This window comes from Taudactylus pleione, unplaced genomic scaffold (assembly GCF_031769625.1).
Source record: "Taudactylus pleione unplaced genomic scaffold, aTauple2 ptg000376l, whole genome shotgun sequence".
NCBI classification, from domain to species: Eukaryota; Metazoa; Chordata; class Amphibia; order Anura; family Myobatrachidae; genus Taudactylus; species Taudactylus pleione.
The window spans coordinates 1,090,495-1,117,247 of NW_028284777.1; the positions used below are offsets into that span (position 1 = coordinate 1,090,495).

The 26,753-nt window shown below is 43.5% G+C and overlaps 1 protein-coding gene across 1 annotated transcript in view; it reads left to right on the forward strand.

Moving 5' to 3' along the window:
• Positions 1 to 26,753, forward strand: part of GPAT3 (glycerol-3-phosphate acyltransferase 3) — an 89,874-nt gene that overhangs the window by 11,181 nt on the left and 51,940 nt on the right. The window contains exon 2 of the mRNA XM_088445026.1: positions 4,450 to 4,516. Within this exon, the coding sequence (XP_088301152.1) occupies positions 4,450 to 4,516 (67 nt within the window). The remainder of the gene's footprint in view (positions 1 to 4,449; positions 4,517 to 26,753) is intronic.

Below are 26,753 nucleotides of genomic sequence, written 5' to 3' on the forward strand. Positions count from 1 at the left end.
TGTACTTCTCAACAACTTTGTCCCTGACTTGTTTGGAGAGCTCATTGGTCTTCATGGTGTGATGCCTCTTGCTTAGTGGTGTTGCAGCCTCTGGGGCCTTTCAGAAAAGTAGTGTTTATGCTGACAGATCATGTGACACTTAGATTTCACACAGGTGGCCTTCATTTCACTATTTATGTGACATACGAAGGTAACTGAGTGATAGGTGCAATGCGCTTGTAAATGTATAAGCAGCTCAGAAATTAAGGGTACTAGTGAAATGAGAGAGCGCTATGTAAAAAGCATAATAAACATTAACATAAACATATATTGTGATGTTTATAGTCTTTTGAGACTAATTGGGAGGAAGGCCAGAGACTGGTCCGTATTGTGGTCCGCCTGTCCCTACCTTACCGCCGATCTTCTCAGGAATTGCCTCCATCAGGGGTTTCAGTCTTCTTCTTTGGCAGTTGGCCTGGCCGCGATGTGGGTGGATGAAGTCAGACGCCCGGCATCGGATGTTGTCCTCGGACGTTATTGGAGTTGGCTTGGCAGTGGCATATCTATAATGGGTGCAGTGTGTGCGGGGCACATGGGCCCCCCGGGTCCAGGGGGACCCCGCACCGCACACACTGCACCCATATTATTTTAGACCTACCTGTCTGTGGTCCCACGTCGGGTGTCTGCGCTGCTCAGGACACCGGAAAATGGCCGCCGTGGCCATTTTTCCGTTGTTCTGCACATGCACAGTAGACTCCGGGCACTAGAGTGTGCCCGGAGTCTACTGCGCATGCATAGAACACCGGAAAAATGTCTGCCACGGCCATTTCGGGCATTCTGCGGATGCGCAGTAGACTCCGGGCACACTCTAGTGCCCGGAGTCTACTAAGGCTCCGGTGGCCAGCTAGCCGCATCAGTCGGCTGCCGGCCACCGGGGAGAGAGGAAGGGACCCCGCACAGGGCGTGCACACGGGCCTCCTCCTCTCTTAAGACGCCCCTGGCGTTTCGGACCATCTAGGTCCTTTCTCAAGACCTCTGAAGGTAATTGGTTGCACCAGAACTTTTGAGGGGCTTCATAGCAAAGGGGGTGATTACAAATGCACATGACAATTTTCAGAATTTTATTTATAAAGATACTTTTTTATATATATTTTTCTCATTTCACTTCACCAAATTAGACTATTTTGTGCAGATCCATCACATAAAATTCAGATTAAAAAAATAAATTATAGGTTGTAATGTAACAAAAAAGGTAAAAAGCCAAGGGGGTGAATACTTTTGCAAGGATATATATATATATATATATATATATAATTTTATATGGCCCTGATTTTTAACTATGCATGCACTTTTCATTAACGAGTACTAAAGACTCGAATCATTATTCTTTCTACAAGACTATATTTTAAATTGTGTGTGGAGATCCATGTGAAAAAAAAAGAAATGGCCGTGCAGTGTGATTGGAATCGGCTGAGGAATCTGACTACGTGCTGTGATTTAAAATTGCAGTGAATGTAGTTAATATCTGCTTTTCCTTGGAATAAAATGCATAAAGACTATGCTTTAAATTGAAGATCCAGGATGGTGCAGATAAAATAAGCAGAACAACCCCACACTGCATAAAAGAGCAACCCCACACTGCATAAAAGAGCTGTTATGGAGCATACACACTGTCAGATTTGTCAGATGAACGATTTGAACGATTTTACCAAAGTTTTGAACGATTGAACGATTTTTGACTACATTAAAATGAATGGAATCGTCCAAGTCTGACTGCAAACACATCAGATGTCCGATATCGTTATCTGACAAACGGGAACGCGCATCGTCCATCGTTCAGGCATGTCAGATATGTCAGATTTTCCTTCAGATATGAACGACTGAACGATTTTTAAATCGTTATCGTTCATATCTGAAAGGAAAAATCTGACCGTGTTCATGCACCATTACACAGGAATCCACTTTTTTTTTTAGATTGCTACTTGTGTAACAACTTGTGTAAGAATATCAAGTACTGTGAAACAGTTACTAATTGAACCTGTTGTTACTATGTGTATTTTTTAAAGAGATTACAGCTGTGATTGTTACTCATAGATAGCCTGTTAAGGGTTCTACAATAATAAGGATCTTGTGGTTATACAGTAAATACCAAGAGGTTATTATTATCTTTTGAAGGTATAATATAAAACAGCAAATATTCTCTGAGTATTTTCCATGATCCGTTTTTATTAATGGCGAATGTATGCTTTTTCAAATTAGCTTGGCTCAGTAATAATTGCTATATAGCTGGTAACATCCTTTCATTGAGGAAAGCTATCAATAAATGTTTTTTATATATATATATATATATATATATATATATATATATAAAAACAACGGTGTGTTGGCGCTTTCATTCTCCACCCTTTTCTATAATTCTTCACCACTTTTAGAAATCTGCTTCTAGAAAGCTTTTAACACAAATTAAAGATGCAAAGTACTTTTATTAGGGCTAATAGTACACATCTGTAATGATTTCCAGAGTCAGTGCATCTTATTTTGGGGTACAGACTGGGGGAATCTATCTATTCAGTACTTTCCGCTTGTTATGCATTCGCCTATTTGCATTTTCGCACTTTCCTGCAATGGAATAGGGTGAATCGCGGGGAAGCGCATGCGGCGATTTTGCATCCCAAACAGGTGAATGCGGAGTAAAGTGCACCAGGCGAAAAGTTTCGACTTTTCGTGTCTAATTGAATACGGGCCTTTAGTTACAATTTATTTTTCAAAAAGTTATATGTATTTTTATGGTAGCCTTATCACCTTTACATATCTAATGTACAGATTGTGTACTGTTGTTGTAGTGTTGTTTTATTAATATTTAGCAGCTATCACCTTTATGGGCTCTACAGCTTTTCCATTTATTTTATTTTTATTCTTTTTGCTTGGACATAAGCCATTGATTGTAGCTATCTTACCCAATAAAGCCATGCCTTCCATAATGCCAAATTTAGTTCACAACCTTTCCCTCAAACACATCACCCATTTTAAAGTCACAATTTTTTTGAGAGAAATTATGTCTGCCCTTGAAACTCGTTGGGCAGCAATGTCCATTCCTTTCCTTTTGTTTATGTAGATTCTCTCAAAATCAAGTTGTTTAAAAAAAAAAAAACAGAGGCAATCTCACTACAGATTACTGAGTAATGTTTTTATTATCTTATTTATAATTTTGGCTTGCTTATTTTTACTGTTTTATTTATTTAAATGTTGTTTGTGTGGTGGTTTTTTTTGTTGTTGTACCTTACAGAATGCAGATTGGGGAAATATATACTGCAGGGGACCACATTTACTACATCTTTTATGAAACTGACAGGGGACACATTTGATAGCATTTGCTGGCATTAGTATATTATAATCAGGTCCGCCATCAGGGGGGGACTGCCGGCACTCCAGTACCGGTCCCGGAGACAGAGGGGGCCCGGCTGACAGCGACAAGAAATGCACCGGCGGCGGCAGGCAGGGAGAAAGATCATTAGCACTGTGACATTTCACCTATGGACTGTCACTGGAGCCGGGCGCGAGCTATGATTGGCTCGCGGAACGACAGTCAGGGGCGGCCGATCCTAATTGGCTGCCATTCCGCGAGCTGTGATTGGCTGACGGAACGGCAGCCAATCAGGAACAGCAGCTCTTGATCAGCCAATCAGGAGCGGCCGCTCTTGATTGGCCGCTGTTCCGCGTGGTGTGATTGGCTCGCGGTCGGCTCCATAGTAAATGCTGCAGCACCCCTGATGTTTGAGGCCGGCTCGAGTCCTTAGTTGAATGACACAGCGCTGATGATCTTTCTCTCTTCCTGCCGCCTGGTGCATTCCTCACCACTGCCAGCTGGGCTCCCTTCTCTCAGGACAGGAGAACAGGTAAGCTGACCCTGCCCTGTGTCCCCCCCTCTCTTGTCCAGCCAGCCTTCCCTGCACTGTTCCCCCCCCACCAATCCAGCCAGCCAGCCTTTTCTGCTCCCCCCCAGTTCAGCCAGCCTGCCTTCCCTGCCCCCCCAGTCCAGCCAGCCTTCCCTATGCCTCCCAGTCCTTCCAGTCTGCCTTGCCTCTCCCTCAGTCCAGCCAGTCTTCCCCGTGCCCCCTCATAGTCCAGCCAGCCTGTCTTCTCTGCCACAGTCCAGCCAGCCTTCCCTGCCCCCCCTCCCATGTCCAGCCAGCCTGCCTGTCTTCTCTGCCCCTCCCCTACTGCCCCATGCCCCCCTAGTCCAATCACACTTCCCTGGCCTGTACCACCCCCCTACACCATGCCTAGCCATCCTCCCTGGTTTACGCACAAATTTAGGCAACATCCCTGATATAGCTCCACTCACGTTATCCACAACCCCGGGGGGGGGGGCCTTCCTATTTTGTTAGTACTGGGCCCCAGAATTTCTGATGGCAGCCCTGATTATAATATATTGTTTATTATCATAACTATTTGTTTGTTTACTTGTAGTGGGCCACGTTAAGACTTCAAAAAGGTTTTGAAGAGAAGAATAAACTTAGAGTGATGGCATCTAATGGTAAGTATTAAACCAGAGCAGTTGACCTCACACAAATGAATAACCTGAAGACAATAAAAATAGACTGAGTGCATAAGTTTGTCAAAAGTGAACCACTAGTTAATTTCTAGTGCTAGTCGTCTAATTCAGTGAATTAATATGATAAACACCAGCAGATATCTGTCTTGATAAAACGCCAATCTTGTCCCTTAGTCTGTGTGGTCATTGTGAGGTGCACACAGGGTCGTACCTAGTTATTTGAAGGCCCTATAGCAAAAGTTTGTAAGGGCCTTTATGTACCACCCAATGGTGAAAAATGTATATAACATGTACAGATGGGCCCAGCTAGTTTATTGCTCATAGCGCGCCATTCCAGGCCTCTGTGTCGCGCCATGGAACGTTACGTGATGGCTGTACTGTGGCGTACCGTGGCATTCTACAACGAAAGATAAGCCATGGCATGTAATGCACTGCTTAACCTCTTTGTGGCGAGTGCTCCACTGATGAAATTTGTACTACTGAATACCACACTGTTAAAGTGGATGGCCCTGTAATTTGTACAATACAATGTCTACTGTATAGCGGAAATGTCAAGTGGTGGGATGTTGAGAGAAATGTTTTGCATTTAGGGTCAGGGACATTGCAGCACAGTAATAGAGATGAGTCCACATACATCTATCCTCCGTGTGATACAAGTTGCTTCACACATAGAGCAGGAGTGCTGCATGATTCGGTAGTGCCGAGCGTCTTTTTGTGCATCTTTTTTTACCTTCAAATGCATCTTATTGGCATAAGCAGCTTCTGATTAAAATTATATGCAGCATGCCCATGTTCTGTGAGCGAGTGCGGGTGTATCTGCAAGCGAATCACTACATTACAGTGTTAGTCGCTGATACCAGGGTGCCGTAAAGCATTAGCAGAGTTGCCATGGTTTGGTGGTCCAGTACTAAATCACATGATTTATAGTGATAGGCAAAACTTGCGCTGGTGGCTGCCAATGATAAATTACCTGGACAAACAGGAGCGCAATTGCATAACTGAATTTAAAGGTGCGTATCCACTACACAACCTTACTGAGCGATTGCATGACTACGACATCATAATCGTGCAATTGCTCAGTAATCGACAGCAAATCGGGCATTTAAATGTCAAAAACGACCAGCGATTCGCATGCCCGCTGGTCGTTTTTTGACATCTATCATCGCCCGTACATGCTGGTCAACCTGACGATTACGTCAGGTTCAGCATGTACGGGGATGATGGATGTGCCTACACTGAACGACTGAATGCTCAGTGTAGGCATATTTCAGATGGAGAAACGACAGCACAATTACAGTGTCGTAATCGTGCTCTCACTTCTCCGTCTGTGGATACGCACCTTAAAAGTGACAGATAAGCACAATTTACTTAATTTAATAATTTTTACTGATTATCTCAGCAAGAGACTTTTGGCCTAGGGTTGCCTTGGACAAAAAGCTGAAATGCTAGGGCACCATGATTTGAGAAAGTTTGGGAACCACTGCTTTACAGTCTTTAAGCATCTACTAGCATAATTCTCCAACATTATGAAAATAAATGTTCCTGCAGTCATAAGACCTGATAATTAACTTGGCTTTTTGATTTGCATTTGTTTATCTCCAGAGAGTAAATACCAGTCTACCGATTGTAGTTTGTTCCAAAGTCTTTGTGTAGAGGAAAATAATACCTCCCGTCATGTAAGCTACTAACATAATAGCAATTCAAAGTCCCAATATGGTCATTTATTTAGATGGGACTTTGAAATGCAATTATTAGGACTGAGATGACTGAATGATGCAGTGGAAGGCAGCACTGTCCTCTGCTGCCAGCCCAGTCATTATATTTGTGTGGCAAACTCTGTTCTCCCCACAAATGCAATATAAGGGACTCCTGCAAACGAGAGACAAAATCTAAAAAATTATTAAGTGGCAATATCCTTTTGCCAATTTGTATTGATATGGTCTAGACATTTTAATAATGGGTTTCTTAGGCCAGGTCTAATTAACCTGTGGTTGAATCTTTTGATGAAATTCACAGTTTTTCTCATGTACATACTGTATGTAATACAGTATTCAAGTGCATGTTTATTATAATTTGTTTATGAGGTACCAATCATAATACACTCCAAAAATATACATGTAGGTTCATTGGCGTCTGACAAAAAATTTCCCCTAGTGTGTATGTCCATGTGATAGGGAAAATATATTCTAAATGTAAGCTCCACTGTGGCAGGGGTTGATATGAATGACTGAAATATTCTCTGTAAAACAATGTGGAATATGTGTATGCTATATAAATAACTGTTAAAAAATAAATTACATAGTGCTGTACTGAGACTAATTAATTACATCTACGGTTTACCTATTCCCGACCAGACAAACACATATGAGTATTTCCATTAGGCATTGGGAATCTCCAGGGATCTGCGACTACCCATTGCTAATCACCAGTCTTTTTCTCATTCAAAGAAGCCTAAAAATCAGAGCGAAAGGGATTGCACCATAGTGCGCAGATTAAATCTTTTTATTAAGCCCTCCACAGGTTTCAGTGAAATTATCCATGCCAGAATAAAATGTGCGTGCAGTACACAATTTAAAAATCTTTGAGTTACCACCAAAGGACAGGTGCCACCTGTGTCTTTAATTCATGTATTCCATTGGGCATACAACAATAAATACAGTTCAGAAAACAAAGCATTACTCCAACGCATTTTGTCTCAACAGGACATCATCAAGGGACCCTATTGTCTTACTGGTGAAGTCCCTATGAGACCAAACTTATATGGGTATCGCTTGGCATTCTGAACTCCTCTTAAGTAATTTCATATGTAAAATATTCAATAAAAAAAGTTTTACGCTGTGCAGATCTATCTATCTATGGGGGAGATGCATCAAACTTTGGTACTTTCTCTATACAATCAGCTCCTGTCACTTTTCAAACAGAGGTCCTGATTCAGAGCCGGACACTCTGACAGAGCGCTCGCTCTGAATCAGAGCCGGGCTATTTTTTTTTGAACAGCCTCCTGCCCGCTCGCATAGCTGTGGGTGACCACCCACAGCTATAGCGAGCGGGCAGGAAGATGGTCGCGATGGTCGGGACCATCGGGCTTGCGACGAGACCCTTGTGGTAGGGTCTCGTTGCCGCAAGCCCTGGAGTGCTTTCGGCTCAAACAGAGCCGAAAGCACTCCCACTGATATCACTTGTGATGTCAGTGGGGCCGGCCCCAGATGGTAGGCGGTCCCATGGGAACGCCTCCGTCTGGGCAGCCACGCCCCAGGCACGCCCACCAAAGGGGGCGTGCTGTCACTCACCATCGACAGCACGCCCCCTTTGGTACGAGACCCGGAGCGACGGCTTGCCTGTCGCTATCCGGGTCTTGCGCATGCGCACTGGGCCACCATCGACCCGCTTGCGAGCACTCAGCGGTCGCGAGCGGGTCTGAATCACGCCCAGAGCCTGTAATATGGCAAGTAGAAGCTGGTTGGTTCTTTATCTTTCTCCACTTTATCTCTCCAAGGTTTGATAACCTCTCCCATATTGTATAGTTGGATAGAAAAGAAGACTTTTGCTTGGGGGCACTGCTTTTGTATAATTAACATATGTTTAAAATGTAACTTTTAATCAAATCCTTAAAATGTAGGTTTATACAGACAAAAAAAACCAAAAAAACAAAAATACACAAAATATCACAATTAATCCTTTAAACCAAAGGAAAAATATATTTTAGACAATCACTAATATGGGATCAATGCCCAATATAATTATATATACTCAATCTATCAAATGCGAAAAGGAGGAGGATAAATCAACAGATAATAGCCTCATTAGCTTAATAACGATACACATGGTTCAAAGGTAGATAGCAGTAGTCTACACCACATCCCAAATCTATTCCATACATGATATATTCATCTCCTGTATTAACAATTATAAATTAAATTACTGAATCTAGTATGGAATCTAAGGCAGCTATTACCCATATGTGCCAGAGAGTACACTGTACCATAGGTCGATAGGAATAAGACATATATACAACTCAGGTCAATATAGTATGCAATAATTTACATTCCGTCTGTGATCATACAGAATAATGTTAAACCCCATCCGGAGATTATAACAGAAATAACTCACATTTGCCTTATGTTTAATAGCGGTGAGTAACATAGAGTATATGTAATACACAGGGTAATGTATATAATGGTCTTTAGTGTCAGACCTATGTACTCCTCCACACCCGCTACTTAGTACAGACTGATTGAAGATATTGACATATTGTCCATCCGGGTGAAGCTGTCAGACAATAAGAATTACTCCGCACCCACTATATCATCTGTATAAGTGAGTTACCCAGATGGTAGTGAGATATACCGCCAGACCGACTCATAAATATGTACAGACTTAAAACCAAAGCCAATCTCCAAAAATAACCTCCAGACACATTGTAAATCAAGGTTCTAAAGTAGCAACATAGTAATGCGTCTGCATGGAAGAGTGGTAACAGTGTAGCGATCACACTACAAGACACTAGGTAATGCTTGTTTTTAATACTTATCACCCAGCGTAGAAGCTGCTGTTCAGTGGTTATTGCTATTCCAGGTAAGAAACCGTGCATGTACATACGAGGTGCAGGTTGGAGTGGTACGGCAGCGGGGGAACCCTTTCCACGCGGCTTCACAGGATGCTGCCTGGCCGCCCCGTCTACGTACGTTTCGCAAGAGCTTGATCACATCATTTGACTATGATGTGATCAAGCTCTTGCGAAACGTACGTCTTTTTTCTGACACTCTCAATTAGGAACCCTTTTCTGCTATAGTCTATGGGGGATTTTTGGGAAGGTAGGGGTGGAATTTAGACTTGGGGTTTGTTTTATTAGGTAGCTATTGTGCCAGGGTACGTGCTTTTGGGGTTCAGGTAAATTATATAGTTACAGTTTTTAAACTATTACCTCAAGAATGCGCCATTGTAGAGATAGGACTTTTCAACTTGTTGCGGAGCCGCAGTAGGAGCCTCCAGCAGTTGTAATTACTGTGGCTTAACTTGGGTGCACAAAGATGGCCGTTGTTTGCAGGCGGTAGCGGGGGCTGGGACCGGAGGGCAGGAAGCCGGCGTTTGCTGCGGCTGGGATGCGAGGGAGAGGGGGTAGGGGTTGCAGGCATTAGCTGCTGCTGGGGACGGTAGCGGGTGTTGGCGGCAGTGCGGGCAGCGGTAGTGCAGGTGTTAGGACCCGGGGGAGGTAGCAGCACACTGTTGCAGGCTCGGATCTGGAAGATCCGTGATACCTGCATCTGTATTTTAAAAAAAAAACAACCAGCACAGGGCTCTGAGCCGGTCCTGGTTCTGGAAATACAGGAGGAAAAAATGCATTGGGCCCCCCCTGTATTTCCCAGAACCAGCACTGGACCCTTTCTAGCGGGGGAGTGATGCCACAGCCAGGGTAGCCCTTTATCCAGGCCCCCCAGCCGAAGCATCACCCCTGACCCCTAGTCAGCCCAGGCCAGGGATCCCTGGGGAGTTGGGGACCCCCCCAATAAAGGGGTCTCCCTCCTCAGAGCACCCCAGGCCCAGTCTGATAGCCCGGAGCTATCCCCTGCACCCCCGGGCGGTGGGTGCTGGGTTGATTATGTAAAGTATGGTGCATATGAATATTTATAAATATTGTATTTTGCTGTAGAACTACAGTTCCCAGCAAGCCTCCCCCACATGCTGGTACTTGGAGAACCACAATTATCAGCATGCGGGGCATTACGGGCTTGCTGGTACTTTTAGCTCCACAGCAAAAGCAATATTAAAATAAACACACAACACACCCATAGAAAAGTACAATTTTATTAAAACATACATGCACACACACACGTACTCACACATGCACACACTATCTTGCATACTCACCTAGTATCCCTGAAGCCATTCTGTCCTCTTCTCCATTAGGTAATCCAATGGGGAATACTCACATCCTCCTATGCGTAGATCAGGTCCTCTTCACACAATTCATGGTCTTGGCAAAAAAAAAAAACACGAATTACCCGAGCCCACGGACATTACTACCCGAATGACAGCTCCGCTTTGGGATTTCAGTCCAGAAATCACGGTGGGGAGCGCTCATTGGCTGAGAGAGGCGAGCCTTCCGCCCCTCAGCCAATGAGCGGTTCTCACCATTAAATTCAGTGGTGAGATTCGAGCGTGCCTTTTTCAAAAAATTTTTGAAATTCAAAGATGGCCGCCGCAAGCCAATCATGGCACGCGACGTCATCGACTTGCCCCCTCGTCTGTTTTAAATATAGCCAGCGTTTGTTGCTGTGCATTCAGTTGGTGGCGGGGAGGCAGCAGAGAAGAGCTGCCGAAGACGGAAGACGCCGCGGAAGCCCTGGATGGGCGCAGCGCAAAAGAGCTTAATGGCCGCCGCGCTCCAGGTGAAGACACCATAGAAGTCCTGGGGGAGAGGCAGCCATGTAAAAGAGCTAAAGGCTGCTGCCCCCCAGGTGAAGGTCCCGCTAAATAAAATATTAAAACGGTGTCTGTCTATTTTATTCTAATATTTCTTTTGCAGGGGCCCTTAGTGCCCCGCCTGCTGGTACTTGTGGTTCTCCAAGTGCCAGTATGCGGGGGATGCCTGCTGCGATCTGTAGTACTACTGCAAAAGACAATATTTATATATTCATATGCACTACACAAATACGGGGGACCCTTACATCGTATGTCCCCTGTATTTAGCACAACCAGTACTGGGGCTCAATAGCCCGGCGCTGATTGTTTTCTGGGGAGGGCGGGGCTACGCTTTTTTTTTTTTTTTTTTTTAAACAATTTTTAACATAGATGCATAGATCTCACTGCTGCATTTGTGCATCTGTGACTTATTGATTTGATTTTCTCAGGTGCATACCCACTACCAGTGAGCCCTCTGTCGCCCACTGATGCCCCCTTTGCACTGCACCGCTGCCACTGCTCTGCGCCACCGCTGCTGCTGCTACCCCATATGCCTACAGCCGTCTTGCACTCAGCACCTCCCAAACCAACCTCCTATGTGCTGTCCCCTCTTCCACCTGTGTTAGTGTACCATTTTGTTTCCCTTCTCCCCTGCAGGTAGCTCGGTTTGCTCATCCAAACCCTGATGGTTAATACATTTTAAAAAAGCTATGAAATTCCATAGACAAAAAACCTTACGGTTTCACATGTCCCATTAAGGCTGCTTAGACATGGTCTAACATTTCACAAAACTTGTTGATTTTCTGCCACTCAAACTTCAAAAAGCAATGAAATTCCGCTCATTAAGGCTGATGCCTTCATTGACGTGTTCCTTGCGCAATACAGATATGGTATGCCATCGCACCCTGTGGTTAACTGCAGATTCAGCTCTCACAGAATGAGATTGCTGTCACTCACAAAATGATGGAGCTGCTAATTCACAGAATTGTGTGCTCATTGGAATACACACATGCAGTCTATGCAACTGAGGTTTGAGCAGTTATGTGGCTCCCACATCCCACTCAATGCCCACAATCTTCCCAAATTAATTTTCAGATCATGTCTAAGCAGCTTTAATGGGACACGAGAAACCATAAGGTTTTTTTGTCTATGGAATATATATATTGGAAGGAGTACCGGGGATGCGAACGGATACCTCTGCTGCCTCCTCACTACCTCCCCAGCGTCTTTATGCATACGTGACCTCAGGTCACACCTGCAGAAGCAGACGACAGGAAGAGATAAGTAATGCTGCTACTTCTGTAGCTGCGATACTAATCGCGGGGACAGCTGCATTTCAGAGCAGCTGTCCCCGCTCCTGAGCAATTATGAATCGCTCTTCTGATTAGCGTCCCCCGTGGTAAGGTGGATACTTAAGAATCCCCCGTGGCCCCTGATGTGGCATAGACCCCTGAGAACTTTCATCATGAAAATTACAACCATAGCATTTAGGATATTTTATGTGTTCCTGGCATATTTTTCCTTTTGTTTTATAAGTAGCCCATAATATTTTTATAAATTCCTTTTTAGCAAACTGTCAATTTCCTTGTATATTGTAATTCTCTCTTTTAAATTAATCTAAAGCACACTAATGTTTTATGAAGAATTTGCTTTTATTTTCCTACACTCTAGTGTTTTTCCATCTGGGTGACATTAAAAAGTAGCCAGGTGGAGGCAGTGTAATACTTCGCAATAATGAAAAATTTTGAAATCCATATATTGGTTTGAACTCTACATTAACAATTTTCAATAAAAAAATAAATAAACATTGTTTGCAGATATTGCCCACTTGTTGGCTGGACACAGATATAATAGTGTCCAGCAATGCATGTGGAGACTCTGCACGCTGAGACTCGGGTATATTTACTAAAGTGCGGTTTTTAGAAGTGGAGATGTTGCCCATAGCAACCAATCAGCTTCTACTTAACATTTATCTAGCACCTTCTAGAGGATAATAGCTAGAATCTGGTTGCTATAGGCAGCATCTCCACTTCTATAAACCCACACTTTTGTAAATATGCTACTCAGTACCCTGCATCTTAGTCAGGGAAAGGATCTCTGTAGCTGTGACTGGCACAGTAAAGTGAGCAGAGCATGACTCTGATTTGTCCATCAGACCCCTGGAGCAGGATAGTGCCGTGTAGCATGTAAAAAAGCCGGATGTAGTGCTCGTGAATTTGATGATGGGAGAACACTGTACTCCAGTAAAAGTAGGATTTCTAGCAGAATACTTGACCAGCTTGAGGAACAGGACAGGGGAATCTCCACACTGAAAAACAAATGGAACATACAAGGTTAACATAACTATAGGAAAGAAAGGTCAATGTTCAGTCAAAAGTCACTTATGTGAAGTATTGAGACATCTTTATATTTACATTTCACCAGATTAGATAGCATGCAAAGTGCACATAACAGTATATTGTTAAATGTGAACTCTAGAACTTATATTTAGAAATCAGAAAATAATTGTATGTGACCCAACAATCATATTGGCAAGTCTTGGTGCTCTAGTGTGGATTTATTAACCAATATCATAAATTACTATGTCATTTTGTATGTGTAAGTTAAATATTATATAGTGGTCTGTGTTATTTTAAATGTGTGTGTGTGTGTGTGTGTGTGTATATATATATATATATATGTATATTATAATATAATACATTTTATTTCTTCTTCAGGTTCCTTAGGGTCCACAGGAACTACCTTGGGGTATGTGGTTGAAGTGATCCAGGCACCAAACAGTCAAAGCTTTAGCTCCCAGAATGCCCTGGTCGTCCTCCATATATACCCCAGCCACAGGCATTCAGTTTTTTGTTTGGTGCTCAGCAGGATTCAGACGCACCTTTTGAACAGGGGACTGCTCAGGCAGTCCCAAGCTTTCATTTTATGATTTCATTTATTTTTTATTTTACTGGGTTAGCATTGCTGAGCGTCCTAACAAAGATGCATGCATTGCGACTCCTTCTACCTCCGCTAGTGCCAGCACCAGTAACGTCTCCGGTGATTTCGGCGGGTCACATCGGAGCTTAGCTACAGCGACGTTGGAGGCCTGGACTGCAATCGGACGCACGGAGATGTCCGGTAAGGCGACTCCTCGTTTACGGCGATTCCACGGCCTCACTAGACCACTGGGGTCTTATCGCCTGACGCCGGGGATCATCAGTAGACACATCTACTAATATGAGGCCAGCGTACCCGGCTGGTTGATGCAGCCTAGGGAGGTAGGCTCTCCGCTGGCAGTCCCTCCTCCAACCCAGATTCAGATCCTAGTGTTCCCGCTAGGCTGTTTTAGTGGGGCGCCGTGCCCTGCCCTATTTCTATTTCAGAAAGCACCCTGCCCTCCAGCGCCGCGATCTGCTGAAACAGCCTGTGGGTTCTGTACTCCACCTGTGGGCCGCAGTGTCCTGCGGGTGGGGAAATCGGCAGAGCAGCGGTCACCGCCGGTGAATGGACGCTGGGTGCCGGCATCCATTCACAGCGCCGGCATCCATTCACAGTGACCACAGCGCTTGGGGGCTGCCCGGCATTCTTAGGTTTGCTATTCATCAGCAACATAACCACATTACCAGTTTCAGGCTCTGCCCTTTGGTCTGTCCACAGCCCCTCGGGTGTTTACCAAGATAATCTCAGTCTTGTTCGACAACGCTACCACAGTGGTCTACATCAACCATCAGGGAGGCACAAGAAGTCCGGCAGCCATGAGGGAAGTGGCGAATATTCTGGTATAGGCAGAACGCCATCTTCCAGCAATCTCTGCAATATTCATCCCAGTAATCCTCAACAAGGAAGCTGATTTCCTAAGTCATCAGGACATACACACCGGAGAATGGGCTCTCCACCCGACGTCTTTCAGCTCCTGGTGGACAAGTGGAGAATACTGGATGTAGACCTCATGGCATCACAACCACAAGGTCCTCAGATATGGGTCCTTGACAAGAGACCCCTCGGCCACCTTCGTGGACGCTCTGGCAGTGAGGTGTGGGACTTCAGGTTGGCATACCTGTTTCCTCCAATCTCCCTGCTTCCAAGGGTCCTCAGAAAATTCAAGTATTCAAGTAATTAGGTGGCAGGGTGATACTAATAGATCCTGCTTGGCCCAGGCGACATTGGTTCACTGATCTGATATGCCTATCTATAGACAATCCACTTCCTTTATGGCCGGATTTGTTAGTGCAGGGTCTCTGCCTACATCCGGACCTACCTCGTCTGGCTTTGACGACGTGGCTCTTGCGTCTTCCGTCTTAAAGGCCAAAGGCTTTTCTACTTCTGTGATTCAGACGATGCTCAGGGCAAGAAATCCTTCCTCTGCCCGCATCTATTACAGGATTTGCCTTTCATTTTTTCAGTGGTGTTGCCACAGAGAGTATGACCCTAAGGTTTTCAGGCTCTCCCGAGTTCTTGCTTTTCTCCAGGCTGGGCTAGACATCTGTCTAAGCCTGGCTACCTTGAGAGTTCAGGCTTCTGCATTGTCAAGTTTGGTTCCAGCGCAGAATTGCTCGCCTGCCAGATATTAGAACATTTTTGGAGGGTGTGCTCCACCTTCAACCAGTTTGTCCCGCCCTGGCACCATGGGATTTATCTTTGGTTCTCAGGGCGCTGCAGGCTCCTCCCTTTGAGTCCTTGGATACAGTGGACCTCAAATGGTTGACAGCGAAGACACTTTTTCTCCTCGCTATCTCCTCAGCTCGCAGAGTTTCTGATTTGGCAGCGCTTTCGTGTCACTCTCAATTTTTGATTTTTCACCAGAATACAGCCGTCTCTGTACACGGACGGGTTACCTTTCAAAGGTGGTATCCCGTTTTCATGTGAATGAAGAAATTGTGGTTCCTGCCTTTCAGTCTTCAGGCCTTTCTGTAGGTGAAGCTTCCCTGGATGTGGTTTGAGCCCTTCATATCTACGTGGATCGTATCAACTCCATTAGTAAATCAGATGTGCTTTTTGTGTGATATGGTTTTCACAAGCGAGGCTGGCCAGCTAACAAGCAAACGAGCATTTCCCGGTTCCTGAGGGCACATTTGATGTCTGTGGGACCATCGTGGGTGTTTAGACATGGCGCCTCTGCAGAACAGTTGTGCAAGGCGGCCACTTGGTCTTCTGTCCACACTTTCATCAAATTTTGTGTGTTTGATACTTTTGCCTTCCAGGACACTTCCTTTGGGTGGTGGATTCTACTCTCTGCTCAGGAACATTCCAACCCTTAAGGGAACTGCTCTAGGACATCCCCAATGTAGTTCCTGTGGACCCTATGGAACCTGAAGAAGAAATTAAGAGTTATGGTAGACTTACCTTTTGTTGAAGAAAAAAGATTTGGGGTCCATAGGGTCCACAGGGTACCCAGATTGAGGCACCTGGCCTCAGTTGGGTTCTGTTCCTTCTTGTCACTGCTTCCCTCATCGTTGTGAGAGTGTTTTCTACTGTAAATTGTACTTCCTTCTCCACTTTCCTTCTCCTGCAATTGGGCTTGTTTACAAACTGAAAGCATGTGGCTGGGGTACATATGGAGGAGGACCAGGACATTCTGGGAGCTAAAGCTTTGACTTTTTGGTGCCTGGATCACTCCAACCACATACCCCAAGGTAGTTTCTGTGGACCCTATGGACCTCGAAGAAAAAGAGTTAACAAAGGTAAGTCTATCATTGTGTGTGTATTTTCACACTGTTTTACATATCTATGTGATGGTGTTCCAGTGACCATTAGATAAACTTATAGGGTAAAATGTAATAGGATGAGAGTTTAGAAAATGTCAGAGTTTTCTCACACTTTTTAAACTCGGCCATTTTCAGACTCCAAAAGCTCTCACGTTTTAAACTCTCATCCAGATGTTTTCCCATTTTGAAAAAAAACCAAATCGACCAGTGTATTAGTGTGCGTTTACTGCTAAACTCTCACATTTTCTAAACCCTCACCCTATTACTGTAATGTGGACCATAGTCTTGGTTAACAAAGATGGAGCACTTACTGTCATTTAAACAGGGAATTCAATTGAAGGCATGTTTGTTTAGGTCTGGGAATGAATGCCCGGGGCTATTCAATCATCTGCGCTGCAAAACCGTGACTAGAGGATTTCCGCTTGCACCCTCCTTGCAAGCTCACCGTGTGCGCTATTAGCATCACGCCCGGTAATTTAAGTTGAAAATGCAGTTTACCGCTACGAAGCATCGGTCATTAGTCGTGGTAAACTGCATTTTCGCCTAAAGATTGAATCGTTCCAAGCACTCATCCCGGGAGTTAAAGAAACTCGTGTTCACTTGAATTCCCATCTATGTGTCCATAAACCTTTTGTAAGCATTTGTTATGGTACAGGTTTTTTTGGATGATACTTACAGATGTGCCCATATACATCTAGTCTCAATACGCTATGCAGAGCAACTGGCCTAGCGTAAATGAGCCACCAGGGTGCTACTCTAACGTCTGGTTGTTGTTTTTTTGCCGAAAATGCGCCTAAGTCCCAATGCGATGCAACAGCAGACTGTAATGATTAATTTGATATGTGACACTTTTATATCTGGGTGTACCTGACTCTGTGACCGCTAGATTGTAGCACTTCATATAAAGATTCAAAGACTTTGGGCCGTATTCAATTAGTTTTGCACCTGCAGAAAAGTTTTGCCTGCCAGACTTTTCGCCGACATCGTGTCTTTTGGACGCGGAAACTTATTGTGCGCATCCCCGGTATTCGCCGTATTCAATTCCAAAAGACGCGAAATCGGCAAGCAGTGAATTCAGAACTGGCGGAAAGTGCTGTCGGAATTGGGGAACCATCCTGAACCCTCCAAAAAGATGCACTAACATTGGGGATCAATGTAGATGTGTCCAAAAAAGCCCTAATAAAACAGTTTGGGGTACTTAAGATGTTTTAATTGCTTCTTATTAGCGTCTTTGCACAAGTGGTGAAGAATGGCATAAAGCAGTATTTTTTGGTGAAAATAAGTAGTCCTGTCAAATTTGGGGTACTTGAAAATGGGTGCTAGCATATTTTAAAGTCTCTAAATTGATGTTTTTAAAAAAAACGTGAAAAACGTACCTGCTGCATGCACCTGTAATCCTAAAAACACCTGACCCATCCTTGCAGACCCCCAAGAAGTCTATTTCGCTAGTTTTTATACTTGTCCCCCCACTTTGTGCTTTTTCGCCCCCAAAATGAAAGTACTTTTTTGGGGTGAGTTTTTTCCCCGGGATTTTTTTGACACAGTTATCCTTTGGGGGGCTGTCCCAAGGGTTCTGAGAGGTTTCCCCACCTTTGCACCCCAAAATAAAAATGTTGCACTTCTTTTCTCCTGCTATTCAGAGGCGAATCTTTTTCGCCGCTTACATTGTATTGACTTTCCGTGTAAGCGAAAACTGGCTGGAATTGAATACGGAGATTAGTTCCGACCTGGCGAAAAGCCACAATCGGAGATACTTTTTTGCGGAAAATGGCTTTTCGCTTCTAATTGAATGCGGCCCCACAAATGTTGCATATCAGATTAATCGGCACAGGCTGCTGGTGCATCCTAATCACATCACATTGCGACTTAAACACATTTTCGGCAAAAAAGATGCAAAAAATACACCAGGACCTGGAGCACGGAGAGGGGCTTTTTCGCGTGACAGCATATTACACATCTGTAATCCATTTCAGTGTGTACAAATCGCTTTTGAAAAAGGTAATTTATCTCTGTGGGTGTGCAATGTGTACATACTCAATAGTGTGGTCTGAGAGACATTTATGGTATCAGTAGATAGCGGGTAATGCTGGTCATGATCGTGCCATAGTGGAGACTCCTTGGGTACGTCCTGGTAAATTAGCTTTTAATATAAAAACATATGAATGTATGACTGTATAGTGACTCTTATTGTTTACAGTTAGGAGCACTCTGATGAGCAGAAGTGTTGTGAAGTGGTGTGTGGCTTGTATACTTGCAAATGTGTGTAACTGAGCTTCTGAATTTAATTTACATATACAATGTACCTTGCTTATCGCAGTGTGCAGGGGTAACTTGTGTATTTTTCATACAGAATAGTGGTTAACACGCGTATTATACTTCATTTTTTCCATACATTTCAAATACCTATTAATTGAATTGTGCCATTGTCTACTACATGTAATAACCTCATGGAAATGACTGGGCCATTGACAGTCTATTTTGCCTATTTTATATCCTGTATGTCCTTGTCGCTTTTAAAATGTGAGTGGATTTCGCAGAATTTTGTTTGTTACTGTTTCATAGTCCTGTAGTTTGTCCAATGTTTAACCACTTGCCTGGTATGGTTGCATTGGTTTTGACCATACCAGGCTGTCTGCTATCTGATCTTGTCGGAAACGATGCGACCAGTTAGATGCAGTGTGGGCGGCTTAAGGAAGAGAATCTTCCCACAGCTTCTGCTCTTAGAGGGACTTTCCGGTCCCTCTGCTTGCCTGCACCCTCCCCCAGTGTCTACCGTGCTACCGATCACTGCTAGTGTGTACCTGGTGGCTGCAGCTGCTGGGAAAAAATAAGGTCTTGATGGTCACGCTGTTCCCTATATACTGATGGTGGTGGCCCGATGTTCGAAAAAATTTTTTTATATATATATATAAAAGAAATATATATATGTGTGTGTATGTATATATATTTTTAAATGAATGAAATCGTGTTGGATAAGATAAAACATATGTTCTTCACCTAATTCACTAATTTTAAAAAAATACAACAATTTCTTAGCGGTTTTTAGAAAAAGAAAAATCGTTTTAAGTGTTCAATCTATAGCTTTTATGCATCAATCAGAATTCATAATTGCTGGACAAGCTTGTCAGTATGAGATCCCACTCCTGTATGCTATCCATGTGCAGAAGTTTGTCTTGGGTGCCTAGAAGCCTTCCACCGGCCCTGTCCATTTGTTTGTGTCCCAGGCATCTACAGTATACCACATGCAATTATTGTGACTCTTTGCTTAGGCTCACCTGTCCCTTTCAGATATTGAGAAGATACAGGTGTTCATCCACCTTGATTCTGGCTGTCACCTTTCTTACATTAAAGATAATACATTTGTAATCTTTGACAGTGAGTTCTGTAGCCACCATGTGCTTTACAGGTAAATGTCTGCCTTCCAAGCTAGGAACATATCTAAAATCCTTAACTGGTACTGCCAGATTGTTCCAGTTTGTATTGGAGCAGTTCCTTCCACAGTGATAGATTATTTCTATGTCCAGTTCTGTGACAAAGTTCTAATTTATGTCATGTTACATGTTGGTGCATAGGTTCTGGACTAACAATAGAACAGGTGACCTACTTTTGTTTTAAATGTTCCACTCTAGCTGTTTAAGCATTCATCATTGAGTGTGGTTTTTACATTCTGCTTGGATCCTTTTGAAAATGTTGTCTCTTGCTCTGTTATCCATTTTGATCAATTTGTCTCACATATAACTAAAATAGCTTACTGTACTTGATCTTTCATGCAGTTTCTGTAATGCATCTCACATACTTTTTTACGGTAGTCTAATATCTTATGTGTATTAGCTGGTCATCTTCAATTAGTAAGCTTATGGTTGTTTGTACATTTCAGTATTTCTTATCCCATTCTGTTCTGTCTGTGTTAATAGCTTCCCACAACTCATCTCTGTATAGCAGCACTGCAATATAAAATTATTCCAATAATCTAAAAGTGCCTCATAATCAAGACAATGTATTAAATATATCTATATATCAGTCAATAAAATACAGGGAAAACACATAAAAGGCTAATTAGACATCATTTTTTTCTGTTCATTATATATTCCGTTAGCCCGCATATTAAGACCCAGTTGGCGCAGTGACAAATAATCTCTCTTTCTCCAAGGTGCAGTTGTGCAAAACTGCTTTTGCCAGTTTAGGTTCAAGTCAATGTAAACAAATTATTGTTAAGCCTGTATATCTTGCTGATCTTTTGAGAGGTGTCTTTGACACAGAAACTAGTCCAGAGCCTAAAGCGTGGAATCCTACCTCTCATTGTTCACGGAAATCCGCTCAGCATCTGTACTTTATTTGGAGATCCAGTGACAGCCGTCTCAAATCTCCCACTGACAGTGATTTACCTGTTTAATAATTGGTGCTGCTGCAACTACATTTTGGATTGAAAAGTCAACAAGGACCTTGCTTATAAGCCGGACAATAACAGCTAGGACAATGAAATCTGCGGGAGGCTTTTACCAGTCGCAAATAGTTAGTACGTGCTAACCTATTTAGCTTATTAACATTTAAATAGTGAGGAGAGGATGGGGGATTTGTGCAAGAGGGCAAATCACAAGTTGCAATCTCTTGATACTGACTTCACTCCCATCTTCCCTCTATTCTCCAACCTTTCCGCCTTGCAGTAAGAGAAATGTAAAAGCTCCTGGGAAAAAAAATAGGCTCTCTGAGGCTCTGGCAATTGTTGGGACACCTTAAGTAAAACTGCACAACTGCCAAGTAATTTCCTAAGTATAATTGGCATTGTTACTGGATGGTAGTGTGTGTGTGAAACTGCTTTTTCAGATATGGTGTTTTTTGGTACACAGCTATGAAATTGATTTTAGCATGAACTACAAAGAATATTAGAAGTCACAGAGCTGTTCTGTGACCACCGACCCTATAAAACATGGGGCTGCAAGCTAAATGCATTTATACAGGGCAGAGGCGTCACCGGGTCTGGTGACACCCAGTGCGCACTCTGATCATCCCTGATCATGCCCAAAAAGAGGATGTGATGTGACCTAAAAATAAAGAGGTGTGGGTTGGGGGGGGGGGAGATCTTGTTCACTCCGGGAACAGCCCAGCATCGCCGGAGATGCTGGGCTGTCAGCACTGTCTGTTCCTCTTCTATAACAGGAACCGTGTGCTGCAGGAGAATGCCACATTGCAGTACCAGGCTCCTGTCACTGCAGAGGAGCCGCCAATTTGTATTTCACCCCCTCCGAGGGTGACACCCGAGTGTGGACCACACCGCCCTCGTGATGCCACTGATACAGGGCACTGGAACCAAAGGTGACTTCATAAACTTCATAGCTTTTTTTTTTTCTATTCTATAGAAGTAGTTTTCTATAATACTAGTTGAAGTACCCGGCATTACTCGGGGTTAAAGTTATTAAGTTAGGCATCCCACCTGTTACCAGTGGTGAAATAGTTAATTTCTACATAGGCATATAAGTTACAAACACATATAACCCTTGCTAGGCCTCTTGAGGTTTGAAATGAGATTGTCTTAATACAGTTGCTATTTTTCCATAGAATGGTCAAATAAGCGCTAAATATTGAGGCCTAGCCATACCTGTCATTTCTATTGCGACTATAAGTATAATGAGCCATTCATAGCTTCTATGTTCTTATCAGTAGATAGCCACATTCCATCATAAGCTGTGTAGAGATGCTAAGCATTATGGGTAATTAACAGTGATGTCCAGACTCTATACAAAGGAGCCTTGAAATAGAGTTCATCTCCAGACATTAGGACACGTCTTTACTGTATTCTCTTTGTCTGAATATCTTAGTGCTTACAGAGCATGTGCAATAGAGATAAGTTTGGTCAATGCTATGCTGGATCAATGAGTGCTTGATACCTAGCACTGTTTGTAACTAGTATGGGCTTAATATCCGGCAAGCCAACACCCCATACTAAGGTATATAAACCAGAGGTAGACAAAGGACCCATTAGCTCGTGGTAGACTTGAGACTGCAGTAGAGTGCTGCCAATGTATATTATGTATATTAGCTGGGCGTTGTTAAACGAGGGCTCCCCAGAAGAGGAGAGAAGATAAGATGAAGTACATCTTATGCTGAAGATGATGAATTACCGGTGTCATCTGAATACATAGACAAAAGTTGAATATACAGTATACTTTGTATGTTGTTTGTTTATTGTTTGTTTGTTACTTGTACATAAAGTGTGTTCATTTGTACTCACTCATATTATTGTCACATGTGTGTACTATTTCATTTCGATCAGAACGAAACCCACCATTATGCACCACCCCTCTGAAGATTTCATTCAAATCTAATTAGTGGAAGGCTCAGAACAGGCTCTCCGGGTCAAAGTTCTGCCCAGCGTACACAAACGGGAGGTCCGTCCTGGACCTCAACTCCCTAGTATGTCTTCTGGGATACAATGTTATCACTCTGAAGTTTTCGTCCAAATCTATCCAGTGGAAGGCCCAGAACAGGCTCCCCGATTCAAAGTCTCACAGGTTTTTGGCAGACTGAGAAATTTCCATTGGAGCCAGCCCTGGAATCTGTGTAATTTAAGAGTGTCCCCATTTTTAAGGATTGTGTGAGAATGTGTGATGTCTGACGATGTTCAAACCTAGGCAAAACTTAACCCTGGTAAAATTACACCACCATGCCAAATTTGGTGGAGCTGAGTCTAAAACTGTGACAGTACATAAAAGATACAGACATACTTTTTTATATAGATAGATTGCAGTCTGCCCCCGAAAATGTATATTCCTTATTACTGTATATCACAACAATATGGAATCTTTTTTTTTTTTTTTTGTGGCAAATGTATTCAACTACAGTTGTTGGGACCCAGGCTTTGAGAAGACCCCATACCAGCTCTCAGTAAGAAGCAAAGTTATTGCTTACGCAATCGCTTTGGTTTCTTGCTCGGTTGCGGTCACGCTGCTGCGCATGCGTGTACAAACTGCTAGGAGCATGTGGTTCAGCTTCAGCCCTCTGGAGAGAGCTGAAGGTTGACAGGGCAATGCCATTTTCAAATTTCGTTACCTTATGAAGACAGCTTAAAAATCTTTAGATTGCTTTCTGGAGCTTGTTTTGATTACATTTTTGTCAAATGTGGGAGATATTTGCAATATATCCTGCTTATGACAATGTTACATTTAAGCTGGGTACACACTGGCCGATATATTGGCCGATCAATTGAGCGGCCAATATATCGTGCCCCCGTCGGCCAGTGTGTACAGACGATATGTCTGTGAACAACGTCGTTCACAGACCTATCGCATTGGCTGTGCTGCACAGCCAATGAACAGATATGTCTGCAGACATATCTGTCCATCGGCAAGAGAGAGGGGGGGGGGGGAGCCGCGAACGGGTACTTACCCGACTCCGGCACAGCTCCCCATCCACAGCAGCCCAGTACACGCTGCTATGTGCTGGGCTGCACTGAGAGACTGTTCGAGGCTGCTAACAGTCTCCTATGCCAAAGGGGGGAGCGATCACACTGATCGCTCCCCCCATTGGCTGTGCGCCGGTCTGAGGGGCACATAGCGCCCCCCTCCACAGCGCCGCAAATGGGTTTTCTCTTGAAGGGGGCATGGCCACGCATGCTGCGATTAGGCCACGTCCCCAACCCGTCTGGACCCGCTGCAGCACAGATGATGGTCGTTCAGTGTGTATGAACGGCCATCATCTGCTGATATATCTGCAGATCACTCAATCTGCAGCTATATCTTTCAGGTGTGTACCCACTTTTAAACTTTACATAACTAATGTGGAATCGACTAGTTTCAAATTATTTACGAGGATGAAGGTCTTAATAAATAGGGCCCTAGTGAATAACACCGGTATTTTAAATTTTATTTTGCAATCAACCAATATCAAAACCCTTTCTAAATCAAGTATAAATTAAATAGCGAGGCATTGATAAAAAGTTCAAAACTGTAGAAGTGTTATCTTCAACTGCATTATATAAATCAACTGTGATAAATGTGTTTGACCGCCTGATAAGAGAAAGTTCTAATGGTGGGTACACACCTGACAGATATATCTGCAGATGATGGTCGTTCATACACACTGAACGGCCATCATCTGCGTGTCCCGGCGGGTGGGGGGGCGTGTCCCGCCCCCCTCCTCGCAGATGCCACTCTGTGTGTACGGGCGGTCTGCAGACCGCTCGTACACACCTGTTGATGGACAGATATGTCTACATACAATGCAATATGTCTGTGAATGACGACGTTCACCGACATATCGCGGGTACACACTGGCCGACGGGCAGCAGATGCATTGACCGATCAATTGATTGGCCAATTTATCTGTCAGTGTGTACCCAGCTTAAGGGAAAACCTTATTAATAATAAAAGCAGAGACAGTTCCACACCTTGAGCACTTTCTATTTTAAAACTGTGTGTCATAGGTTATATGGACTGGATAGAGGGCCTGATTCAGAGCAGGAGGCTCTGACCAGAGCGCTCGCTCTGAATCAGGCCCCTCCTACCTAAAAATGGAGCGGCCTCCTGGCCGCTCGCATAGCTGTGGGTGACCACCCACAGCTTATGCGAGCGGCCAAAATGATAGTCGCGATGGTCAAGACCATCGAGACCATCGGGCTTGCGACGAGACCCTGCGGTAGGGTCTCGCTGCCGCAAGCCCTGGAGTGCTTTTGGCTCTATCAGAGCCAAAAGCACTCCCACTGACATCACTAGTGATCACTAGTTCAGGCCATCTCAGGAGAGCTGTTGCATATGGTTTTCCGGCATTTTAATGGGACTACTGCCCGTAATCAGAATATTATTTGTTGTGGTCTGCAGTAGATGGCACTGAATATTTTTTAATGGCTAACATATGCTTTGTAGGAGTCTTACATGGGTTATATTTTCAGCTGTCAGAATTTGGAATTTACAAATGGGGGCCTACCTATGACCTAAAATGTTCAGGACATAAATCTTGATAACTGCTTTCTTTTAAATCATAGAATGAAAAATACTTTTAGAAGTCTGTTCAAACTTGTCCTTAGGAGTTTACATTTTTAGTGGAAAGAAAAGTTGCGAGTCTATTGTGTTAGCTCTGGTAATAAAAAGTACAAATTTCCTATTTCTTGCCTAGTAGTTCCATATGGATTGTGACACCAGACATGACCCTTTGTCTCTTCAGATCTCCTTTGCAACTTTAGAAAGGTCATGTGTAAAAATATTAAACCTATTGGTGCTAGATGTATTAATATTTACTAGAGATTACATTACACAACATATTTATAGGAGGAAGTGCTAAGGGACAGCTTTTCATTTGGCATCTAACGCAATTCGATCTCAAAACAGAAATAGTCATTTCATGCATATAGGCATTGCTTACAGTATATCAATGCTACCTATGTCACCATTCACTGGATACCTGGGGGCCATTGAGCAGGGTCTGCTGCTGCCCATTGCAGTTGTACTTTAAGTTTCTTTGGCTCATCTCAAAATCTCTGCTGAAAACTGGTTACTACTCTGGTGGGTGTGAGCCGATGGTCTTATTGGAAACCACATTCTCCTTGATGGCTTCTGATTGGTAATCGTGCTCACACCCCATTTTCAAATGCAACTTTATACCTAGGCAACATTTTAAATACAATTTTTTAGGATATTTGCTTTTGGGCATGACGTGTGATGCAATATTTCTGGATCTAGACCACAACTTCATATAATAATAATAATATTTATATAGGAATTTTCTCTCAGTGGGGCTCAAAGCGCATTTAATTTTACATTTAATAGCCTTTTATGGCAGGATATTATTATTATAATTATTATCCTTTTTTTATATTGCGCCACAAGTGTTCCGCAGCACCTTACAAAGTACATAAACAATTTGACAAGTGACTTACAGTACAATATAGGACAAGGACATGGAATAATATACATTGTTACATTAGTGACCATAACACCTAGATATGCAACAGAGCATAAGCAACCAAGTGTTAGGTGCCCTGGTGGGGGGTAAGAAGTATATGAAAGTAAAGTAATGAGAAGCACAAGAGGGTAGAAGCCCTGCTCGTAAGAGCTTACATTCTAAAGGGGAGGGGCAGACAAACAGGTGTGACACAGATGGGGTAAACAGGGAGGAAGGAGCATGTTGCAGCAAGTTAG